We start from the raw sequence: 25,633 nt of genomic DNA, 5'->3' as shown, positions 1-25,633 counted from the left end.
ATAAACTAACTCTATCTTGAGTTATTTTAACTGTCAGAAAAGAAAAATGGAACAGGGAGAAGTCTCTGAAAATATGCATACAGTATAACATTGAGAGGGACCAAACTTTGAACTGCCTAGCAAACCAACTGTAGCCAACTAATACCCATTTACTACCAGTGCCTCTGCTTTATTCTTCACGACAGCACTGCAGTTGCTAATCAGTTAGGTTGCTCATCCAAACCCCCCAAACACCCCCAAACACCCTCAAACACATTTTTCGTGGTGCAATTGACCCCACACCTTTTGCAAATCTAGGTTACCTTTTCTCATATTCTTACCAGACTTTTAAACCGAGGCGGCCGGTGATTGGTCGGTTGATAGTCACGCGGTGCGCAGGAGCCTTGCCCTGCTCGAGTCGGTCAGTGAATGTGAGACTGGCAGGCAGCCTCAGCAGCAGCACTAACTGGATACTCTACACACTGTTAGCAACGAAACCCTTTTCTTCTTTTGGAAGACAAATTCCTGATCATGGGCGACAAGAAAAGCCCAACAAGGTACTAAACCTTTTAGCTCAGACGGTCATTTGTCGTTTTATGCGGGTTTTGAGTTAATTTCATGCCGGTAATGTGTCGATTTTCGGATGTTTTCTCAAGGATTGTCTCTCCCTTTCTGTTTTTTTTTCTGTGCCAGTGCTAATCTCTATAGTGCAGCTATGGCGGCTGGGCTCATTCTCTCTACTCTCTAGTCACTTTCAGACAAAGGGAAATTTGCAAGGGATACGCCTGGTATTCGTTAACTGAAATGGGTTTACAGTACAGGTTAATTAAAACACAGTCGCGGAAGGTCGTTTTCGGGTTCGATTTAAATCGACAAAGGGAGAACATGGATGAGATATGTGTATATGTAGTTTATTGTTTTTTTTTTTTTTTGACATGAGTTTATTAATTTAATATGTTGATAAAAGTCCAGTGTTACTGAGTTTCATGTCCAGGAGTGCTTTTTATTTACCCGGTATTTTGTTAAATTCCCAAGGCCAAAAAGACAAGCCAAACCTGCGGCAGACGACGGATTTTGGGATTGTAGTGTCTGCACCTTTAGGAACAGCGCTGAAGCCTTCAAATGCAGCATCTGTGATGTCAGAAAAGGCACATCCACTAGGTATGTTTTTTGTTGTTGTTGTGTTGTGTTTTTTTACAGTATACGAAAATACATTAATTGTAAGCTATGGTTTAAAAATAAACGTTTGTAATTAAATTATATTTATACAACGTATTCAAGTCTGCTATGTGATCTTTGACTTGTTGATTTATGAGATTGCTGGCACCTCTACAGTACCAGCATATTAGTGTACATGTATGTTTTGTTAGTGTGGTTAATACTTTAGCTAGTGTAATTTGAATGCATACTTATAGTTGCTGGGTTGTTTTACGCAATGATCAATAGTCAGGTTTTTATTTATTTATTTATTTATTTTAAAAAAAGGTGTTTTGCCCATCCTATCAACGTTTATTGTAGAATTTTAAATCTCTTCTTAAATCCCAGAGTTGAATGTTTTAAATAAATAAATAAATCATGGAATTTAGGATTGCTGAATAATGCAGCTTGTTTATATATTTTGTAATGCATTTCTGTTGTGGCAAGGTTTAGTTTTTAGACTGATAAAATACAGTACATTTTGATAAGTATCTTAAGTGGGTGACATTGGCAATAGGTAAGGAGTGAATGTTAAGATTTGAAACAAATGTAAAATATATACTATTTTTTATAATGTTAAAAAAATAAATAAATAAATAAATCAGCTAGCACAATGACCAAGAGGAACAACTGAGTTGCAGACATTTGAACCTATTCCTCCTGGCTATCTGTGGGGTGGGTACCAGTCAGAGCAGGTTCAGCTTTTAATAACATTGATCAATGACTTATGCATGGTATAGGCATATTAAAGATATTTGTTTTTCTTAGGAAAAGGCCTTGGACAGTAATTACTGGTCATAGCAAACATCACAGTACCCTTTTATGAATGTGAAAGTAACATTATATATGATTGTTTCTTAATTAACATACATTACAAGAATAATGTATTTTTCACTACTAATTGTTTGGGTAATTCGTGTAAGATTAGACCCTCTTTATAATGAAACAAGGTCTAGAGTAATGCAGTGTTTTGTTTTTCCCCCATAAGACAGATGTGTGTTCAATGAGTGCTAATACAAGGTTCTGATTCATACTGTAGAGGGAGACCCACATTCATAAGTTCTTCACTGATACATTAACTTAATATTAATGCTTTTTTAAAATGTATTTTTTATAAATAACTTTTGAATTGTATACAAGTCAACTGTAAGTTATATCTGCGTGGCATATTATATATTGATTTGTCAAATGGAGAATAAAACTTGGCCAGTTTAGAATTTGAATAGGCAATATTCTACTGTACCTAAGTTACAGAATTAAAGACAAAAACAAAAAAAAAAGTTTCAAATACTGTTCAAATAAATAACGCTAACTTGGGAACCTGTTGTAAGGAATTTGTAGTATCACTGTAGGTTCAACCATTTTAAAAGGTCTTTTTAATATATAAAGGCTGTTTAATATTCTTACGTAAATATTGTGTTCAGGTATTGCAGTTGGTTTTACACATTTTCACCTGGCTAAGCTAATGGAATAGTATAGCAGAATATTACATCAGTAAACAATTGGCCATTTTGCGATACATTTATGAATGGCATTAAGGGAGTTGGTGCGCATCATTCTATGTGGGAGGTGCTCTGAGTAATTTATAACCTAATTTAATAATTCCCATGTATGAATTGTTTCATGTGTGGTTGTGTTATGACTGTTGGCTGACGCACATGTGTGGGGAGGGGAAACACTTCAGAAAGTCTTATCGCCTTGCAGAATCTATGAGATTTTCTTTTTTTTTTTTTTCATAAATGACTGAAGCAAAACAGCTGATATATAAAAAAGTTTGTTTACTGTAATTCTGGCATTAGCAGATGGAGAATTGGCGTAAGTGGGCTTAACAGTTTAATGACTTGCTTCCAGTTACCTCACTCCATCTAGGTATAAACATGAGGCATTACTATTAGGGCTGTCACTCGATTAACATATTTGATCGGATAATTTATGGGCATTATAGGTTAATCGATGCATATGTTAAAATAAAGGTAAGTGTCTTAAAGCGAGTCATACACAGTAATACTTAATAAATAAATAAATAAATAAATAAATGAAAAATACTAGACATTAATAGAATACAAGTGGAACACAGACGTTGCGTTGTGCGCTTACGTTAATGCGTTGGAGCATTTTCTTGTTTGTATCCAAAGAAACTATCGGCATCCAATGCAAACTTTGTTTATATACGGTATATAAATGTATACCATACAGTAGTCACGTATACTATCTCTGATGCAGCTTTTTTTTTTATCTGTTACAGCGGCGCATTGCAATTCCGAAATCTTATGCTATTTTATTCCTAGTAACTCCCGTTTCAGCATTGAAAAGATCGCTAATTTAAATGTAAACCCACTGTTTAGAAATAAACTCAGTTGGCCTATTAGTGCACTACAGATTTGCATTATTGTTGGGTAATTTACAAGTGCATTGCGGGTTTACAATAAATCAAACGTAAAAAACAATCAATCTCAGGTTGTTTTCATTTGCTCAAATTTAAGTCTAAAACTTTAAAGTATAACACAGAAGTTAAATTGCACACAACTGTACAAGTGCTTACATAATGCGCTGGAGCGTTTCGTTGTTTACTGTCAAAGAATGACATCACCCGTCACTCTTACCAATTCTGAAATCGTGTGCTATTTTATTCCTATTAACGCCCTTTCCAGCAGTGAAGAGAGACATCTGTCTTTTTATTTTAAGTTGTAAACACACTTGCTGTAGCCTTTTGCATTGGCGCTGTCCACATAACTGACGTTGAAACTCGGATCAGGACGGATATGTGACATTTTATAACATGACATTTTTTTTAAAAATTCTGCTCGATTTTAAATTGTGAAAAAATGAATCTGCGATCAATTCATCAGTTGATTAATCGGCTCGATTTAATCTGTTGATTGGAGCAGCCCTAGTGATTATACAGAGTAACTTTCAGATTTGTACTGGTTTCACTTCATAATATTTGTACTTGTTTTGTTCAGTTGAGTCATACCTGGAAGCAAAGGTCATATGAAAATCTTAATGTACTTAAAGTATCTCTGTGTAATTGTATTGTGAGGGAGAACCTCTGTGGCATGAACATTAAAATTCACAAGCTGCAAAAACTTAATTACAACTTACAAACAATTTACAGCAGTGGTGGGAAGCATTTAGTATAGGCGACCAATACTGGATGATAGGCATGTAAGTCCTGTTCTTCCTAACTGTACTTGATGCTGACCACGCTAATCAGTTTCATATAGCGGTCCATGGTTTTCAGCAGCAGCTTCCTTTGCCATCGACAGTCTCCATACGTTGGAGCAGAGGGGGAGTAAAGAAGTTACTTTGTGTCAGCTGACATTATAATGTAAAGTCAAAATGTTAATTATATATAGGCTGCATTTTTTTTGCACTGTTATTAAGCCCTGACTTAATGTTAGAAGTAATTTTATTGAGATGCCTAACATGACAATCTCCAGACTCCCAAACCTAAAAGGTTTGTGGTCCTGTAATCCTTGGTGACACATACATAATGATTGATCTGTTTTAAATGTGTCATACCTGTCTACAGATATGGGCAAGACTTGGGACTTGAATACCTTCATACCTATCTTTTGTTTCAAATGAATCTTACATTCAAAGAACTGTCTGGCTTCTACGTAATCTACATGCAGCTATGTTTATATTAACATAACACTTTCTCTGGTTTAAATTGTCTTGGGTTTATAGGGACAGCATAAGGTTACTCTGCACAAAGCATATATGCTACTATTGTTTAAAGTATTACAGCATATTAAAAGTTCCAAATGAATGCTTATCAGGCTAAGATGTCTTAGATTAACACTGATTGCTGATGAGTGGAGGCATTTGATTGTTTGCAGAAAAAGGAAATGGGTTTATTCTCAAAAGCATTAAGAATAAATTCCAATGCTGTCTAGATGAGTATGTATGCTTTAGCTACTCTCTAAATTGTAACCGGAGAGAGGATGTACATTTTTACTGCTCATTTTATGTAATGGCATTTTCCCTGCATGTGTGAGAGTGCACAGAAGAGCTGTATTCTCTTGCTAGGATTGTGAAAAGAGAGGCTGTGTTTTGATGGACGGCAGCACTGTGATGGACTCAGTCAGCCAGTGATCTCCTGGGGATAGGAGGATGGAGCACATCATTACTCCAAGAAGGGGGGAGGTATTGCTGTGAAATACTAATACAGGATGAGGTCTGTGAAGTAGTGCTTTTACTGCGGTTCTATGACGTGGATGTTTTGCAACAAGGATCACTTTAATACATTTAAAAAGTGAAACCTTCCAATGCAGTAGTGCAATAAAATCATAATTTATCCTTAAACAGTTTTTTACCTTGATGGGAAAAATAGCCCAGTATAATACATTCTACATGGAAAGCTACTAAAATCTACGGTAAATTATAACAGAAAAAGACCCACTAAAAAAAAAAAATTTGCCTATATTAAATTAGACTGATGTATTGGCATTGACATGGCATTCTGACTTAAGGGCTGTTGCTTTTTACATGTGGTGACATACAGTCTTGTCAATAGTATATACATAAATTATATATATATATATATATATATATATATATATATATATATATATATATATATATATATATATATATATATATATATATATATATATATATATATATGTAATATATAGCAGATTTTATATTTAAGATTTTTTTCCCCGACAGATACATATGAAGAATTTAAGGGGTAGAACAAAGTAAAAGCTAGTCTGGCACCATGCTAAATTCATCATGTTATGATGTTGTAACTGGAGGCTGCTTGTCTGTTGTTAAATTCTGATTCTTCAATGGTTATGATCAATTTTCATGGATTTTTGAAATACATACTGTATTTCAAACCATTGCTTGTTGTTCACAGTGGATACAGTACTGTTTTGTAAAAAAGCAACTTGTCATCATGAGTGTCTCTTGAGGGATATTGCTTTATTAAGTCTTTGAATTATTTTGTATTCTGATTTCCACATATGCACCTCATCATTATCAAATGCGCCGCTGTTTCTCTTGCTACACAAAGTTGAAAATTGTTCGAGTTCTTGAAAAAAACCTGAATCGGACAAAAGTCGCCTAGTGATTTGGTGTTTCCCATTCTGGTGAGTTGCTTCACCATTCTGTTAAATGTTGGGCATTTCTTGTACATTGCTGCTGCATTTTGTAAAATGTGTAGGGGTGCTGTGTTGATTTAGTATACAGTTTATTAACATTAAGTTAACCCTAAGTAACGCCCATTATTTTTGCCTCTGCCATTGTGATAGACCAAAACACACCCACCAACTAATTTTATAGTACACAGCAATTTTAAGCTTTTTAACCATGTTCTTTTGCTTTAGTTTTATTAACGTTAGTTTGTCTGTTTCTTTATTATTCTAGTTTTATTAACATACACTTGCCTATTGCTTTGCTTTTACTTATTCAGTTAATTTCATACATGTGTGTGTTTTTATTTATTTTATTGCATTTATATAGCGCTTTGTATACAAGTATCGCAAAGCACTGTACAATACATTTGTACAGCATGTCACACATATGACTGCCCATTTAAATACAGATTTAAGCAGTATATACAACACAAAAGCAGCAATTTTAAAATGACACTGAAACCCACTAAGATAAGAGAGGCATTTTATAAACTGCATTTTTAGTCTTGACTTGAAAATTGTAACGGCCCAAGCTTCCCTAATAAACTAATTCCATAATTTAGGAGCTCTACAGGAAAAAGCCCTTCCTCTTGTTGACCCTAGGAATAACCAGCAGTCCTGCATCCTGTGATCTCAGAGTGTGGTTTGGAAGATACAGGGTCAGTAGCTCCTGCAAATAACTAGGTGCTAATCCATTCAGGGCCTCATAAGTTAACAGCAAAATCTTAAAATCAATTCTATACTGCACAGTGAGCCAGTGTAGAGGCCAAAACAGGGGTAATTTATTCACTTTTCCTGGTTTCTAGCCAGAATTTTAGCGGCGCTGTTCTGAATAAGCTGCAAGCGGGATACCACACGTTTTGGGATGCCAGAAAAAAACTGCATTACAATAGTCTCGCCGCATCAGTTACAGAAAATATTGGTCTAAATTTGGCCACATTTCTCAAATGGTAAAAAGATACTTTAGTAACTTCCCGAATATGAGTCTCAAATGATAGATCAGGATCAAAGATCTCATAATTTGTAGTTTAAGTTTTGGTGAGAGACTGCAAGGGTCAAGCTCATTTAATCCCACGTTTCTTTTTAGTTGGTTCTGTGAGCCCACTAGCATAACCTCGGTTTTATCTGAATTCAACATTAGAAAATTCTGTGGCATCCAGTGCTTTAAGGTGAGTGGCTAATAACACCCAGGCAGAAGAAATTCATGGCTTTAGGAACAAATATAGTTGGGTATTATCAGCGTAACACTGGAAGTTCACTCTGTGTCTGCGGATAATGTCAGCCAATGGTAGCATATATAATAAAAACAACAAAGGACATAGAATGGAGCCCTGTGGTACACCACAGACAGCTTCCACTAATTCTGATTTTTTCCAATACTAATGCTGATTTCCTCCAATAGAGAGAAACTGAAACAGAAAGATAAGATTTGAACCAGGATAGGACAAGGCCAGACAGTCCCATTATGCTTTCAGGGTGAGTCAGTAGGATGGAATGGTCTACAGTATCAAAGGCAGCACTTGGATCTAGAAAAATTAAAACTGATGGATAGCCAGAGTCAGAGCTTATCAGCAGATCATTCACAACTCTGACAAGAGCCATCTCGGTGCTATATGCAGCACGAAAACCCAACTGAAACTTCTCGAATATACTGTTAAGAGTTAGAAATTGTTGTGATTGAATTGCAGCAACTCTCTCTAGAACCTTATTTAAGAATGGTATGTTGGAGATTGGCCTATAGTTATTGAGGACTGTAGGGTCCAAATTGTGTTTCTTAAGCATAGGCTTTTCCAATAGCTACCTTAAGTGCTGAGGGAACTATATCGGAGGAAAGTTAACCTTTTAGAATTTTTAAAATGTGGGTATTAATAGCACCAAGAACATCTTTTAATAGTTTTGCAGGTGTAGGATCAAGAGAGCATGCAGTAGCTCTTATGTTGAACTAGCTCAGTCAGTTCCTGTAAGCTATCAGAGAAAAAGCTCCCACAGTAGCCTTAATAAGTGTAGTTGGTAAAATTGTGCTGGAGTCCTCCTTAATAGAAGGTGGCTGTGGAATCCCATTTCTGATGTCTAGTATTTTATTTTTTAAAGAAATGTAAGAAGTCATAACAGCAATGAGAGGCTCCAATTTCAAGGGTAGAACTATTAGGTGAAGGATTAATGAATTTATCTTGAGTAGCTTAAATAAATCTCAAATTACTTGTATTTGTTTCAATTAAATTAAAATAATATGGGGCTCAAGCCATTTTATTTATTCATATTGTGTCTGATGGCTAACTCTTTCTTAGAGAACACTTCTGCTATAAGAACACTTTGCTTGCTTCCCTAGGGGTGTTCTCTATATATAATTTTTTGGGGGGGCTTTGCTGTTAGTTACATCATGTACTGCAGGAAATGTATAGCATATATAATACTCCTTTGTTTTAACATTTGCATATGTGCCTAAACCAGATGTATTTTTACACCAGGCTTCAGCTTTTAACTATTTAGCATGGATTTCATTGAGTGTTCGGGAAATACATTGACACATTAACATGAAACACATTGTTGTAAATATTTATTTATTTGATTTTTTTAAACCATAGTTTTACAAACAAAATCCAGGCTTCATTACAATGTTTGGATAAAGGTTTCCAAAAAGTAAGTTAAATGGTCTGAAATTGAGAGACCCTTCACCACTCAGATTTCTTGTTTTCTGATTATCAGTAGTTATTGTCTGGTAGTTTAAACACTGACATGAGAGGTTGGAGTTGAAAATAAAACCACTACAACTTCTATGTATTGCAGAATGACCCTGACCTAATTCCATTAGTAGTTGTGCAAATTGTCCAATAATTAACTCTTTGCAAGCTGATTTGTTATAACCTGTAACAAGGGGGGTACTTTGTGTTTCAGATCAGGGGAAGTCATGAGCAAACATGCAAATAATGTAGGATGCTATGTGGTCCAGTGATTAAAGAAACAGGTTTATAACCAGGAGGTCCCCGTTCTCCACTCATTGTGACTGAGCAAGTCAATTAACCTCTTTGTGCTCTGTCTTTCGGGTGAGATGTAAGTGACTCTGTAGCTGATGCATATTTCACACACCCTAGTCTCATATGGTAAAGCACTTTGCGATGGTGGTCCACTATGAAAGGTGCTATATAAAAATAAAGAATTATTATTGTTGTTGTTGTTTATTACACCGTGTAACAATTATTTATTTTTTTGGTTCCTGGGTAGTAAGTGTTATTTCCTAATTGCTTATGCCTCAAAAGTATAGAAAATGGCTATTACTTCCCACAAACTTTGCTTTTGTGACCAGGACAGTGATATTTTGAAATTTACCTATTTTCCAGAACATTCCAGATAGATTCAGTGCTGAATAAACTTGGAGTAACTTCTAGAACTTTCCGGTAATATAAATAGTAGTATAAATACAGGGGCCTTAAGCCCACCAGTTCAGTTTAGTTCCAGCTGCCTAAGTGGATACATATCTGCATTTTTCTGAGATGGCATCAAGAGGCTGCAATGGTGGCATTCCTGATGGGTCTCCAAGGCGGTTTTACCAAGTTTCCCTGCTATCTTTGCCTTTGGAACAGCAGGGACACCAAGGCGCACTACCACAGGTGGGACTGGCCACAGCGGACCATGTTCTCTGTGGGGAGGAACAACGTCAAGTGGGAGCCACTGGTGGACCCCCGGAAGTTGCTGATGCCACCACTGCACATCAAATTGTGCCTTATGAAACAATTTGTCAGAGCTCTAGATCAGGAGTCGGCAGCCTTCAAGTACCTTCAAGACTTCTTCCCTAAGCTGTCTGAGGCAAAGGTCAAAGCCGGTGTCTTCGTCAGACCACAGATAAAGAAGATCCTGGAGTGCAATGAATTCCCCAAGAAACTCACTAGTAAGGAGAAAGCGGCTTGGAACAGCTTTGTCGCAGCGGTTCGGGGCTTCCTGGGCAATCACAAGGCCGAAAACTACGTGGAGCTGGTTGTGACTCTGGTGAAGAACTACGGCACAATGGGCTGTAGGATGTCCCTCAAAGTCCATATCCTTGACGCTCATCTTGATAAATTCAAGGAGAACATGGGAGCGTACTCGGAGGAGCAAGGCGAGCGCTTCCACCAGGATATACTGGACTTTGAACGCCGCTACCAAGGACAGTATAACGAGAACATGAGACTACATTTGGGAGCTGATTCGTGAAAGTGATTTACAGTATAATCGTAAATCTCATAAAACTACTCACTTCTAAATCTTTTGTAGTCATTTTTGTATTACTTTAGTATAAATACATGTTAATTTGGATTCATATGTTGTTTTTTTCTGACTTTATGTGAACGAAAAGGCCGTTTTCTCATTGGAAATAGGTAAATTTCAAAATATCACTGTCCTGGTCACAAAAGCAAAGTTTGTGGGGAATAATAGCCATTTTCTATACTTTTGAGGCATAAGCAATTAGGAAATAACACTTACTACCCAGGAACAAAAATTGTGTTACATAGTGTTGTTATTATTATTATTATTATTAATAATAAAAAAAATAATAATAATAATAATAATAATAATAATAATAATAATAATAATAATAATGTTTTGGGTAAATTACATATGCCAATTTCAATTGTTTAAATGTATAAAAGCACCAAAACGAGTAATATTTCCTCATACACAAGGTTCCCCTCCAATCTGCCATTATTTTGGTGGCAGCATAATTTAACTGCCTTAAAAGCTGAGTTATACTGTACATGTTGACAGATTTGAGACTATTTAGCACTGGAATTTAAAAAAACAAAACAAAAAAAACCTAATCTTCATTCAATACATAATTCTTTTTTTTTTTTTTTTCATTTAAGTAATGAGTGGTATGTCTACAGTAGGCCCAAAGAGCATGTACTGTAAACCTAGAGGTCTTGGCCAGCATGTATTGTTCCACTGGGATTTAGAAGATATCCAAAAGCTGTGTCTGAGAATTTGACCTTCATGGGGTCAAGCCCTTTTCTTTTCAGCATGTCGCCCTTTGTTTGGTTAAAAGGTTAAGATAATTCTTTTGATTGTTCTTAAGACATCCTGCTAAGGGTAGTTAAATAAGCTGTTTTCAAATAGCCTTTTTATCCCCACCAGGTTAAAACTGAACCCATCTGGAGTTGTTTATGCTTTGGCTTCTCTCCTAGCATACTAATTGTTACTTTGAAGCTAGAGGAAGCAACAGAAGAAAGCTCTGGAAAGTAGTATATAGGTACTGTATATAAAGGGTTAAACTCCCAATGAATATCCTCATTCCAATGGTCAGTAGTGATCTGTAATTCTCCTTGGAATAAAGATAGGTGCATCTAATTTCATAAAAGAATTTAGAACAGTGTGTGTTGAGGGACTCAATAGCCCCAGAATCAGAACTGACATGAATTAATTTCTTGCGTGAGTGAGCATGATGGAAATGAGAGAAACTGCACTTCTAAAAGTTTGCAAGGCTTTTAACTCTAGTGATAACACTGTCTGGCCCTTTGCGTTAAACATATATTTGAAAAAGGTCATTCTGAGTTCAGATTACCATATACTATAGGGCTGCCCTGACACTTTAAAAATCAAGAGAGCTTGGCCTTGTGTTTTTTGTAATATTTGGTTTTGTCATTTGAATATATTGTAGTACATACAGTACTGTAGTCTAGTATAATTTAGTTCAGTAAAGATGCTTTTTCTTTTTTTTTTTTTAATAGCACACGCATTTTATTAAGGAGCTAATTACAATTAGAAAATTAGGTATTTTTGAATACTTAACATAAAAAATTTGAAATTATTATGAATGACTTGTATAGACTGTTTAGCAGTCACAGAAGCCTACTGAAGATTCTTCTCCGCCCTACTGTAGCACTGTACATTGAGTGTATCTGGCAGTGAGTAACTGTTGGTCCTCTAAAATACACAGTACTTGAAAAAGCAGCCCAGTTAATTGGGAGTTTCCTGTGGTCTGCTCTTAAATGAAGTGTTTGATCTTATGCTGTTGATCGAAAAAAGTTATTACCTGGAATTATGCAGTTTGCCATAGTCATTTTAAACTTGCCTTTTCATTCATGTTTTGATTTCATATGCGAATGTGTTCGAAGATATTGATTTGAGCTGTAAAGCAGGCTTCATGCCCTGATTGTTTAATGTATATTATCAGTAAAATGTATCACTGAGGGGGTATTTGAAAAATAAGTCATCGTTTGAGTATTATTCATGAAGCTCATAGAGTAGTAGAACATTTTCTCTTTTAAAGAGAACTATGCAATTTCTGCTGAGCCTGTTACACATTTAACATTAAGCTTATTAGAAGAGGTCATGATCATTCAAAAAAATTTAAGGCTGGCTAATTTTCTACAGTGAAGTGGCTTTTCATTTGCAAAAAATGAAATGCTGATTCAGGAACAATGTCCCAGAATAGTTTTTCTGTGTTTTAGTTAGTTCTGCAACAAATACTGTACACTCAATATAGCACTAAAAGGATTTATGTACTGTAAAACATTTAACCTAATACAGTACTAACTGAAAGTAACCTTTAAAAAATCTAGCCTATATGGTCAGATGCATAAGTTAATATTTTATTTAGCCTAAATATGCAGCTGGGTAGCCTAATTGGGTAAATGACAAACACTCAAACGCACAAAGATGACAAAATGCACGAGCCGTCCAAGCTCAGCCAACCCAGTTATAAATAAGTGATGTTGTCTATGGGTGATCAAGAATGTGTCTTGCTATAAAAAAAAAATTAAAAAAAATAACAGAAGCAAGCCTAGACACAACAGATGCATAAATAACATTTGGATCACTAGCTTTGCCTGCCACCTTGCGTATCTCCTATTTAAATATAGAAGTGCCATTTAATCTCATACTGCACTTTTAAAGAGAATTATATGCATGGGCAAAACATTATGGTTTTCTACCACCCTGCCCAAAGGGGAACTATTTTTTAGGTGAATGGGATTCTGCATTTAAAAGTAGAGAACTGATAGAAATCTTGCACAAAGGTACTGTAGCCTTCTCATAAATGTGATTATTTCCAATCTATTCATGTTGATGAATCCTGTTGATCACAATCTAATAACTGTTTAATTCACTTCAGTAAATTAAGTATCCAAATCACCACCTGAATGGTCTCAATTTAGTTGTATAGTAAGGTTTTCTATCAGATTGACAATGCACAGCTCTACTATACAGCAGCTTCAGCTTCAGAGGGTTGAAGCTGTGTTGCTAAGCGGGAATCATTTTAGCTTTTTCTTAAGCCTGAAACACTGCAGATGACACATTGCGTTTGGCTGATAATTCCACATGTGTTGTGGGTCAGGCACACAGCCAAGTGCACATCATTTAGCCAGGAGAAAGAAAGCATTATAAATCACAATAATCTGCACATTAGTCTTCTGTGTACACTCTAGTCCGTGGAAAATGAAGGAGTTCGCTTTCGATTGTGGATATTAAGTGAATTGGGTAATGAGAGGCTGGTTTGGCACCCATGTGAAACTTTTTGACTACAGACTGACTAAGTGCAGGTGCTTGGAATGATATACTGGCATCGTGGTTTAACTGGATACTGTAGGAAGGATCAGCTTGATATCTACTACATCAATCTAAGCTCATGCATGAAGAGTAATATCCGCTGTTTACATGCACAGAATTGTTTTTTGATAAATTCTCTGAAGACATTTCACAATCATGCAATACAACATGTCTACATGCAGCAACGAGGAAGCATTACGCTACTGTACAGCAACCTGCTGTATAGTGCAAGTTAATACCATTATTGCACTGTAATATTTGTAAGAGAAAGCAATCTAACCCAGAATGGGTTGCATCATGTCAAATTAAAGCATTTGGTTTGTGAGTCGCACCGATTTAAATTGTATTTTGTGTCTTTTGCCTTTTGTTAAACCTCAGTGGAGGAGGGAATGATTTCTGCCAAATACGGTACAGATTCCTCGTCAAGCAGAGTTTAACCACTAAAATGTAAGGAGAAAACAGATTCTCAGGTTCAAAAAAAAAAAAAAACAGTTATTCCACAATTAATATAAAAGGCTAAAACTGAGTTTCCCCCCGTCACATTATACGATACACAAAGTACTATTGAATAATATTTAACCCTTTTTAAATTCTAAGGAAGTTTACAAGCTCACCATTGCCCTCAATCAATAATATAAACAAACTTACCATTTTACTTTAAACATTACAAATATGTCTGTGTAGTAATAATACAAAAATAGTAGTCATATTTGTTGATCTCTGAGATTAGTCATTGTCACCTGGATGGCTATTGTCAAACTAATTAACCTGCTCATTAGGGGTGATTTTTATAGTTTTCAGCATCTTTAACCCTTTGCAGTCCCTTTATTCAGCGCTTGCATCAGTGCATCAGGTCTAATTTATTTTCTCACACCCTGTTTAATTTTTTTTTTTTTCAGAGTAAAACAGGTTTAAAATGCATTGCATGGCAAAATGACATCAGTACTGCATCTCCAGCTACGCCCCACTCCTTGTTCGCTGTATTTCAAATTCCTCTTTATAGACGTGCATACTGGTAAATGCTCTCCTGATCACTCGTTTTATCACCAAACTCCTCAATAATGCGATCCAAGTCATTATTTTATTACAATAACATCTCAAAAAGCTCTGCAAATGTCTGATATTCTTTGAGCGCTGGATGCGAAGCAGCTATCTCCTTTGTTTGTGCCCATCTAATCTCTGTGTGTCCCCCCCCCCCCCCCCCTTTTTTCGGCTTCATTTGGCTTCTATCAGTCTCACTCGGCCATTGAATGGTTTTCTGTGCTTTTTCCGGAGAAAAAACAACTAAAGACATGTGCTTTACATCTTTTTGATGATGTCGGACAGGGTCCGACGTTGGACTGGAAAGGGTTAAATGGCTTGTTCAGTAGTAACAACACACTGGATACTGAAGTAAACAGCAGCTACGTTTCAGCATGAGTGTGACACTGACAATGCGCCTCGTTCAACCTTGACCTCTGTACACCAGAAGCAGTTTTATTGAACACGTATGTTTATTAAATTTAATGCAAAATTGCCAGAGTTGATGCTTTATATTGATTTGGTTATCAAACAAACAACAAAAGCTTTGCATGCTTGTTGCCTCACTCCAATTGTAAAACAAAAAATTCTCAACAGCATAGAAAATCTGTTTTTCTGCGTTGTTGTTTAGCAGCAAACAGATTACTAGGATCCCTGGTTATAAGTTATATGGGTAATAGTAAAGTATACTGTAGGGATTACAGGTCAAACAGCAAGTGTTGCCTTGTTTTGATGAAAAGGTATTAACTAATGATTTTGCAAAAATCATTACAGCACTTGTACTATTTAAATAAGGTAATCAAGTGTTAATTGATTTACTGTGACTTACGTGATTCTTGAGTATCACGCAGCAGTGTTTAGTCCAGTGTGTACAGTACAGTGTTGTTCTTTAAATACTCTCCTGAAATCCAGTCTGCCTTTACTTTACAGTATCCTTGCCAGCCAGTGCCAGATGTTTCCTATTAATTGCTGGAAGCGTGAATTGGCAGTATGACAAAACACTGCTCTAGATGCACTTCCTCAGCTCTTAATTAGATCGAAAAGCTTAACTCTTAATTAACTTTGCATTGTGTATGAAGTCTTTTCTATAGGAGTTTCTGATTGTCTGTCATGTAGTAGTATATTTACTGCAATGAACTGAAAAGGTGTTTCAGTAACCTGACTTGACAGTCGTACTGTTGTGCACTGCTGAAACCACATCTAATTATGTGTTTGCTTAGTCCACCCTGCAGGAGATGGCTATGCATGTGTTCTGGAGCTAGCTTGCTCCTCCATTATCTGTATATAGAAACAAGTGATTCTCAATGCCTTCTCCTTTTTAGAATGCTGCAGGTGGTGAGGGCTTAGGGTGTGTAGTTTTATTTTACCATGTCCGGTTTGCATACAGTGTATGGCCTTGACTAAAATTCAGTGCAAAAAAGTGACACAACCATGTATAATATAAACTGTTACTATTGCCTGAGCTTTTCACCATACTGTTTTATTTAAAATTTATGATTTTGTTTTGAAGGATTTTTTTTGGTAGATATTAATATTGTGAACCCTCAAATTGAGCACATTTCATTTATAATTGCCATTATGCTTACCTACTGTTGAAACAATTAAGTCTTCTAAATCATTCCATTAAAATGATGTAGAATTGCATTCAAAAACAGCAACAATGGAAGCATTATTAAAGTAAGCCATTCAAATGATGCAGTGACATTAGTATATTTCAAAGTACCATGTGACCATACCCTATTAAACAAAACATTTTCAATTAAACAATGTTTTATTTATTTATTTATTCATTTTTTGTTATACACGAGTATCTGAGTATTTCCAGGGGAGATTTCAGCATTTGTTTTAAACAACTTGTATTATCTGCTGCCTTTTTACATGTCCCCCAGCTGTTCTGACTCGGAGCCACTGGGACACCACACTAATTATCTCATCAACTGAATGCTGCCCTACTGCGAAGACAGGAGGTCTAAAAGCTGCCAAGTGCGACAAACATTCTCACTCTGCTCCAGAGCAGGATTTTCAGAGAAACCCAAGCACATGTATTCCCTCATGTTTCTATGCTGAAATCCCATCATATATTGGAAACACTTGAGATTTCAGAGTAATACTAAGCATAGCTGCTCATGTTTTATTCTTGTCTGTGTGTAATTTGGTCATTTTGCAGTGTAATAGAATTTTATAATTGAAATCATCTTGGCTATTACAGATTTGCCAAAAGCTAAGTTTTTTGGTGGTTGTTGTTATTATTAATTTCTTAGCAGATTGCTTTATCCAGGGTGACTTACAGTTGTTATAAAGACAGTATAAAGTATCACATTACAAAATTCGCATTTCACAATATCTCAGAGTATCATATTACAGATAAAATCAGTTGTAAAGTACAATAAAATCAGTAGCAAAAAGAGCAAATTCAATAAGAGCAAAAAATAGAGAAATCACTAATTACATGTAAGAACGGGTTTGACTAAGAGCAGTTAACTTATATTAAAAATATTTGCTTATTTGAAAGTCCAGTATGAGCATGTAGTAAGTACAGTAAATGGATGAGAATGATTTCAAATAAGAGCAACTACAAAAAAAAGTGAATACGGATACCTATAAGAGAAGTCAAATATAAGATACAGGAAGTAGTTATAATTAAGAACAGTTGTAGAATACGGCAAGGTATGGAGCAATTCAGTGCAGGTACAAGCTGATTCAAGTAGTCGTACAGTCCAGTATAGCTGAGAGTTGTGTGGTTTACAAATACTCTCTGAACAGGTGTGTCTTGAGGAGGCGTCGGAAGGTGGTCGGGGACTGAGCAGTCCTGATATCCGTGGGTAGGTTGTTCCACCACTGACAGGCAAGGGTGAAGAAGGAGCTGGCTCTGGAAGCAGGGGAGCTGAGGGGGGGGCTACAGTCGGTAGTCAGTGAGGAAGGGATGAATTCTGCATATGTTGCTGAGAAAGAAGTGACAGGAGCGTGCCAGAGTAATTAAACTGGATTTATATGTTACATATCATGTATGGTTTGTGAAACTGGCTTCAGTATAGGAAAGATGACCCCACTCAACAGACCAGTCAACTACTTTTGTTTGCCCATACCCTGTACAGTATGTGAATTGTGTGTATACTCTGGCTTATTTTATTAGTTACTGTATTTAGGATTCTTTCCGTAAAGGCACCTAAATTTTATTTATTTCTTTATTTTTAATTAGCAGTATTAAAACATGGTGTATATTTGACTGTTTTGACTGAACATGACTGCCTTTTCAAATCTGTAATGGGATCTTCACCTCGGAATCAAAATAACAAAACAAACAGGCTACTCAGTGCCATCACAGTGACTTTTAAAAAATATATATTTTAAGACCAGGAAACTTCCATAAAACAAAACATAATTTTGTATCTGTTTATTGGAATATGTTTATTTTTTAATGTGATTCAGTTGAAACTGAGTACAAGCAGTGTGTTTATTAATAAGGATGGTACATCTGATTTAGTAATGAGTAATGTGCTACCGTGAGTAAAGAACCCCAAAAGGAGCACGTCGTTCATGTGCAACTTGTGTTACAAGTAGGTTTTAAGTCATTTGTTTGTGTTATCCATTTATAGTTTGTGTGTGAGCAGAAAGTGAAAAGTGTGTATTCATCAGGGTCACAGTAATGAAAAAGTGAAGTAAGTTATTGTGGGGCATTAATTGCATATGGAAATTGCATCAGCCATATAGTAGATGCTTAAGTAACCATTTTCTGAAATAACTGCATAATCACATTTATTGCGTATGACTGGCCAGGTACAGTAGAAACTGACACTTGCTACCCACACAGCTTCCGATATGAGTTTGTTGTCTTTTCACCTGCATAGTGTAATTCTCAAGCACACTTGACCCAGGTCAACTGGGAAAGTTCTCTCTTGCTGCGAGTACTACTTTGCTAAATACTGCTGCCACCCTATTCCACTTTCAATTGTATTGGTTTGCATTATCAAGTAAACATAGGCCTAGTGTTGCTTAATCCTGTTACTATACAACAAGAATCTGAAGTGTGTATTTTGGCTTTTTAAATACAATTGCAAACTTAACTGGGTTATGTCCTGACCAAAGTTTATTGTATTTGCCTTGTCTATGGAGCGATATGTTTAATGATTATTTGGCTGGTTTATAAGAGTACTTTTAAGACGGATTTGTTGCACCTGTTTTGCTGATGGGTGATGAAGCTCCCAAGCTACAAGTACAGTAGCTTCAGAATCTCAACTAAAATATACAGTAATGTTCCAGTATGATGGCAATCCTTGAGCCATCCTTTGGCCAAGTCATTGTATTCAAGGTCCTGATACCAATAAAGTGTTGTCTACTGTAATGAGTCACCCAATAGAAGCTATCGAAATCTACTAGCAGTAGCTGTATTTGCAATTCCTCTGATCTGGTTTGAAGTGCAATGTCTAATTGAAATTTATCTTTTGTGATCTTGCTTTTCAAATACAGTCAGGGTATTTACATGTATTTAGGAAAAGTCGTAAACGGACGACTGCATAACTTTCAGACATGCAGATTAATTTAAATTTTACATTTGAACCTCAAACCATCAAAATGACTGCCGTGGCAGTTGTACTGTTAATGTATGCTGTAACTGAAGACTGAAGTAAAGTCCTTTTGTTTTTAAAACTGATAGGAAATGGTTTGTAGACCATGTTTAGCAATCTAAATATCATTTGGTTACAGTATAACTTTGTACTGTACAGTTATCTGCCAACAGAATTGTACCTTACTAGGAAAAGGGTAGATAATATAAGGATGTGAAGCAAAGAATCTAAATTCATGTTGAAATTTTGCTGGTCTAATGGGTGAAGTTTTCTTCTTTTTTTTTTTTAAAAAGGAAACCCAGAATAAACTCGCAACTGGTGGCACAACAAGTTGCACAGCAATTCGCCACACCTCCTCCTCCCAAAAAGGAGAAAAAAGAAAAGGTTGAACGGCCGGAGAGGGAACGGCCGGAGAGGGAACGGCCGGAGAGGGAACGGCCGGAGAGGGAACGGCCGGAGAGGGAACTGCCTGACAAAGAAAGGCTTGAGAAGGAAAGGCCTGACAAAGAAAGGCTTGAGAAGGAAAGGCCTGACAAAGAAAGACTTGAGAAGGAAAGGCCTGACAAAGAAAGACTTGAGAAGGAAAGGCCTGACAAGGAAAAAGAAATTCGCCCAGCTGTGACCAAAAAGCCTAGCAGCAAAAAGACAAAGTATGTATTTCTAATGATCGTGCTTTGTTTTCACATATTAACATACCAAAAAACATCCTGTACCAGAAACTGTTTCAAATGCTTGATAGCAAAGAGATAACAAGCAATTCATTTAGTATCTGTTTTAGAGATCAATTTAAAAAACAATACTATAAATTGTGGCAAGGGATGCTTTTATGGAATTGAAATCAAATACTGTCATATTGTAATTGTTTTTTTAAAACTACCAAAATAAATGAATAGTTCCATAGTATAAGGTCTGAACTGTTGAGGATTACCATTTAATGTTGCAGAAAGTGCAGTAATAAACTGTACAGAAAGAATAACACTATTTTTCTGTTTCATAGACCCAAGGCAGACATCCTGCAAGGCCCACCCAGTGACGTCAACAGTATACAATCTGGAAATGCTGCAAGAAAGACGGACATTTCCCACATTTCAAGGTATTTATTTGTTTAATTATGTATAAATCTTGATAGAACTATAAGAAACAAAGTCAAATAGGCAAACATAACATTGATGTAGGCATTAGCCAAATGTTTGTCTAACTTTCTTTTAATTACAGCATTTTAAAATAGAGTGAGTTTAAAAACTAGGATCTCCACGCATCATCCATCTAATTTCACAGCAATTTTGTATATTTGTCATCAGATGCAGTAAGTCGCCCTTTATTTGGATGAGCATGTGTGGTTGAGTAAGATTTTATCTTTCAACCACTTGTCATTTACATGTACACTGTGGTTTTTCTGTTCAACAGTGATATAGCATTTAATGTAGGTGGCTTCGTTCATTAATTTAAATGTTATAAAGTGAAGGGTAACTGAGTGAGTCATAACTCTAGTCAGAATGGTTTGGAATGTACCTGTGCCCTTGTTGCATCAACCTAATTGACTCAAATTGCACTTTAGGACACACTTTTTTTTTTTTTTTTTTCAAATGTATTTTGAGTAGAACTCTTAAGCCAAACACACTGTGCAAAATATTTAATAAATTAGTCGTGGAAGGATAGCTGTTTAACTTTGTTGGATATGTTGTTATGCCTGAAATGTCTGTTGTAATTGCTACAGAGAAGGAAATTAAAATTTTGCAATTTAAATTCTTTTCTTGCTGCCAGGCCCAAACTGAAAAATGTGGACAGAAGTACTGCACAGCAACTTGCAGTAACAGTGGGGAACGTCACAGTAATTATCACAGACTTTAAAGAAAAAACACGTTCCTCTTCCACGTCTTCATCCACAGTGACGTCTAGCACAGGCTCAGAACGGCAGCACCAGAGTGGCTCAGGATCCGAAAGTACAGACAAAGGCTCATCGCGTTCCTCAACGCCGAAAGGACACATGTCTGCAGGACACGATGAATCCTACTGAGCATTGCACATGGAAATGTCAGAAATAATCAGGGTATGAAATTCAGATTTTCCACCTGTGTTCTTCTTGGATATGTGCTATTATCCTTTCCTGGATGTACCTATTTGGATATTTCTTTGGATCCATTCTCAACACGTTCAAGCCGAATACAGATTTACGTGGGATTCTGGTCAAAAAAGGAATTTCGCACCCTGACACTTACGTATTTCATTGTTTCGTATCATTTTCCTAACAGTCATTTGTAAATGGATGTGCGGCTGATCCTACCTTTTTTTTTTTTTTTTTATAAAATCCACTGTGCACAATTTCCCATATATATTTTAACTTGTTTCATTACTGGCTTTATTTATTACTTTTGCAGATTACCTACCTTTCAACAGCTTTTTTATAGGTTGTTTTTCTGCTAGCAACTATGCTTTTTTATTTAATCAGTTTGTTTGATTAAAACCAAGTTATTTACATCTGACATCTAAAACACTGGTGCTTCCTACACTGTGAAGTAAAACCAGCGTGGAACAGTTACATGTCTCGAACTGTCCCGTTTACAAAAAAAAAAAAAAAAAAAACCCAGAAGCTAATAGTGTTCAACACCATTTATTTAAAGTCTTATTGAGCAAAAAAAAACAGGCTATGAATGCTCAAATTACAATATTTTTTGCAAGAGATGCATAAGCCTGTCTTTGGATAAAAACAATTCTCAGTCTTCACGACATTACTCTTTAAGACATTTGGACAAACACAATGGGGATTTACTCTTGAAGCAAATTTCATGTTTGATCCATCAATCGAAGAACACATTTTTCGGTCCATGTTCCCTGTGCAACTTGCCACCCACTGTGTGTTTCTCTCTTCCTCTGTGTTGGAATTGTATATTTACAAAGGAGGAGCTGGAGGCATAAATTTCTAATCTTGGAATATTCTGTAGAAAACAGAAGAGTCCATGTGTTAAAACTAATGATGGAGGAGACGTGCAGTTGTTGCAGTTTGTGTGGATCTCATTTTGTTTTGAAATTTAAATTGCCTTGTATGTGGAGCAGCCACTGAAATACGTGCTTTAAACTTTTGAAATATATCTACGTGTTCACGTGTTGGCCAGTTTCTTTTCAGGTCTCTGGAGTAAAACTGTGTGACTCCACACATTTTATGTTCTAAAATTTCTTAATCTGCCATGGTGGAAAACAGTAACTTTGTTTCAGCTGGACAACTATCTGATATGGGAATGGATTATTAAGTTTGGCATAATTGAGAACTCTGCTGGAAATGAAATGAAGGTGGATACAAAAATATCTGAATAGAAGTAACATTGCGTTAGCTTAGTCTAAAATAACTTAAAGGCGTGGGTCCCATTTACATTTAGTTTTAAGTTACTACTATTAAGTTTACTATGCCATTTAAAAGCCGTGATTTTATTTTGTTTTTGTTTTTGGGAGCATTTTTATTCATCTTGTATCAAGAATACAAGTATGTTTTCTTTTTAAATGATGAACTTAAATGTCTAATTATTTATTGAAGGACCAAAGGAATTTAATAGGTGTTTAGCACAAATACAGAACAAAAATACTAGGTTTTTTAAAATGAATGTAAAACCAATTAAAATATAAATGGGATTAAAACCATTAAAAACCTAAATGCAGTTCTTGTCCAGTTCATTTAGTAACGTAAGTGTAAACACTTAATACAAATATTCATTATGATAACTTCAAAATAAAATACATGTAACGCCTACTAAATCTCACTTTTAACTGTATATATTTTGCACAGCTAGCAATTTAAAAATAAATAAAAATATAAAGTGAAAAATGTACTCTGGTTGTCAAGGGTCATGTAAATTAAACAGACTCCTAAATCATTAAACCAACTATATTACTTTCAAAGGTGCTGATCTTTTGTTGTACAATAACCAGCTACTTGTAGGCTGTTGGGTCTCGGTTCATTTGTGCAAAACCTTCTGTAGCAGCCTTTCAGTAGTGCCTCCTTCATAAACTGTAAGAACTTTACAGCCAAACTGGTGAAATATAACCATGGAGACTTAGGGGAAGTGTCACATTTTAACACAATATTTGTACTGAATTTGTGCACAGATAGCAAAAACATTGTCCAAATTTATTCTAAATTTCAAACCTTGTTAACTGTCATTAATTTCTAACCAAACAAAATGTCTGTTTGAAAGTAATGTCTTTCCTGTATTTACTCTGTAGTTGCTAATTACATAAATGTGTCATGTAGTTTTAAAACCATGCTCATAGGGGGAAGCACGGATTCAAAATAGTTGTTCAACATGATTTTCTTTTGTATCTTTCTATCCATAAAATTGTCGTCACAACAGTTGAACAAGCCAAGGCTTGGTCAGATGTGATGGGAAATAAACTATGTTCATGACAGGATGTACACAGGAAGATAAATACTCAACTGTTTAAATTTACACTGCAAGACATGAAATAAAGTAGCCCAGATCACAATCCACATAACTGGCATTTCACATGCCTTACCAAATCCCATACTCTATCTACTTTTTGTAAAAATGTATCAATTGTATCTTAAATTATTGAATTTAATATTTGCTGGATATTTAAAAAAAAAAAAAAAAAAAAAAAAAAAAAAAAAACCTTTGCTTGTATGTAACTTGAAATGGTTCATAAGCCAACATTTAGAGTATGACAATGGAGCTGAACAGTTTTTAACGCGCAAGCAGTTCTGTTCTTGTGTATGACTTGTAACCTTAATTTACTGTGTAAAGATGGTTACATTATTTTATTATTTCTTTTAAGCTTTGTTTGTTGGAGACCCATATATAGAATGCTTCTTTTAAATCTGGCAGCACATAATCTTGTTTTTATTTTTTTATGTTAATGTATTATACAAGCTATATTTTTTATTTGCTCTGAAAAGATGTCTTGTACAGTGCTTTGGAAGTTTTTGCTCTGTAAATTATGTAGGGTCAACAGCCTGTTTTTTTTTTTTTTTTTTGTTTGTTTGTTTTTTCCTCCAAATGCTAAAGTGTTATTGGTGGTTTTGTGAGCTGGTCTAAATTTCCAGGTCTTTCAATGTTTTTTGGGAACTTTTAATGGGCCCTGCTGTTTGTCTAGCAAGTAAAATGTTAATATATTAATGTTAACTGGCATGTGCACGACTGTTATTAGAGGCCACTTTATAATTTCTCCTGCTTCAAATAGAAATGTCTATTTATGAATTCTGCTTGTAGTTTTTCACAAATAAAATTGTTAAATTTATTTAATTCATGAGGTTTTGATTCTTATTTTCCCCTATGTTCAAAGATAAAGCAGATTTACAGTTTAAACTTTTTTACGTGCCTGGTGAGATCAAGAACGTTACACAGGCGGTAGTTCTATTGGAGGACTCTTGATGCATTTTATTAAGAAAACAGCATGTGTATAGCCATCTATTTTCTGACAACTAACCATAATTTACAATTGAACACATGACACTATTATGCCTATATAGGAATTTACAATATAAAGAATAAATGTACTGACCAAATATTGATGGCAAAAAAACAGGTTATAACCTCAGATCCCATTTAGGCGAGTATTTTTTCAGTTAGTTATTGCAAAGTTACAAGCTTTCTGTGAAACCGTTAACTTTGTTTGTATAAAAACAGATAATACCCAAATGCTTTCTATAGCCAAACTAGAATATACTGTAATTTTTCTGTTGCTTTTAACATACAGTTAGTGGACAAAAAAATGGAAACAACAATGTGAAGTCACTTAATAGGGCGTTGAGCCACTACGTGCAGCCAGTACGGCCTGTATGCACCATAGCGTAGAGTCTGCCAGCCTCTGGAATTCTGCAGGAGGGATTCATCTGACCATATTACATTTTTCCATTGCCTGTGCTCTTTGCCCCACAGGAGTCGCAAACATGCATTGCCAGGTGTGATGAGCAGTTTGTGCACTGCAACCCGACTGTTTTCCCGCTCTGTGGAGTTCTTGGTGGACTGTTTCTGATGAAACTGGCTGCTTGCGCCCCAGTTCTAAATTTGCAGTAAATTGATCTGCAGTTGCTCGCCTGTTTTGCCTTGCACTTCGAATTAATGCATGGATATCACAATCTATGAGTTCCATGCCGACATCACCTTAGACACTGTAGCATTTTTATACATGACCCTAAGAATGCTGGGATGTTATTTGCTTAATTAACACATGAGCCACACCTGTGTGGAAGCCCTAGCT

At 35.7% G+C, this 25,633-nt stretch overlaps 1 protein-coding gene across 1 annotated transcript; it reads left to right on the top strand.

Moving 5' to 3' along the window:
• Positions 1-422: 422 nt before the first annotated feature.
• On the top strand, positions 423-25,176 carry LOC121298481 (RING1 and YY1-binding protein B-like). The gene is made up of 5 exons (XM_041225613.1): positions 423-536; positions 1,015-1,140; positions 19,717-20,073; positions 20,421-20,516; positions 21,188-25,176. Exons 1-5 carry the CDS (start codon positions 511-513, stop codon positions 21,438-21,440), a joined length of 858 nt encoding a protein of 285 aa, XP_041081547.1. The 5' UTR covers positions 423-510; the 3' UTR covers positions 21,441-25,176.
• Positions 25,177-25,633: the final 457 nt, after the last annotated feature.

Source organism: Polyodon spathula, chromosome 23, assembly GCF_017654505.1.
Source record: "Polyodon spathula isolate WHYD16114869_AA chromosome 23, ASM1765450v1, whole genome shotgun sequence".
In the NCBI taxonomy this organism is placed as follows: Eukaryota; Metazoa; Chordata; class Actinopteri; order Acipenseriformes; family Polyodontidae; genus Polyodon; species Polyodon spathula.
Note: the sequence above shows the minus strand (reverse complement) of the source record. Positions and strands in the feature narration are given on the sequence as shown.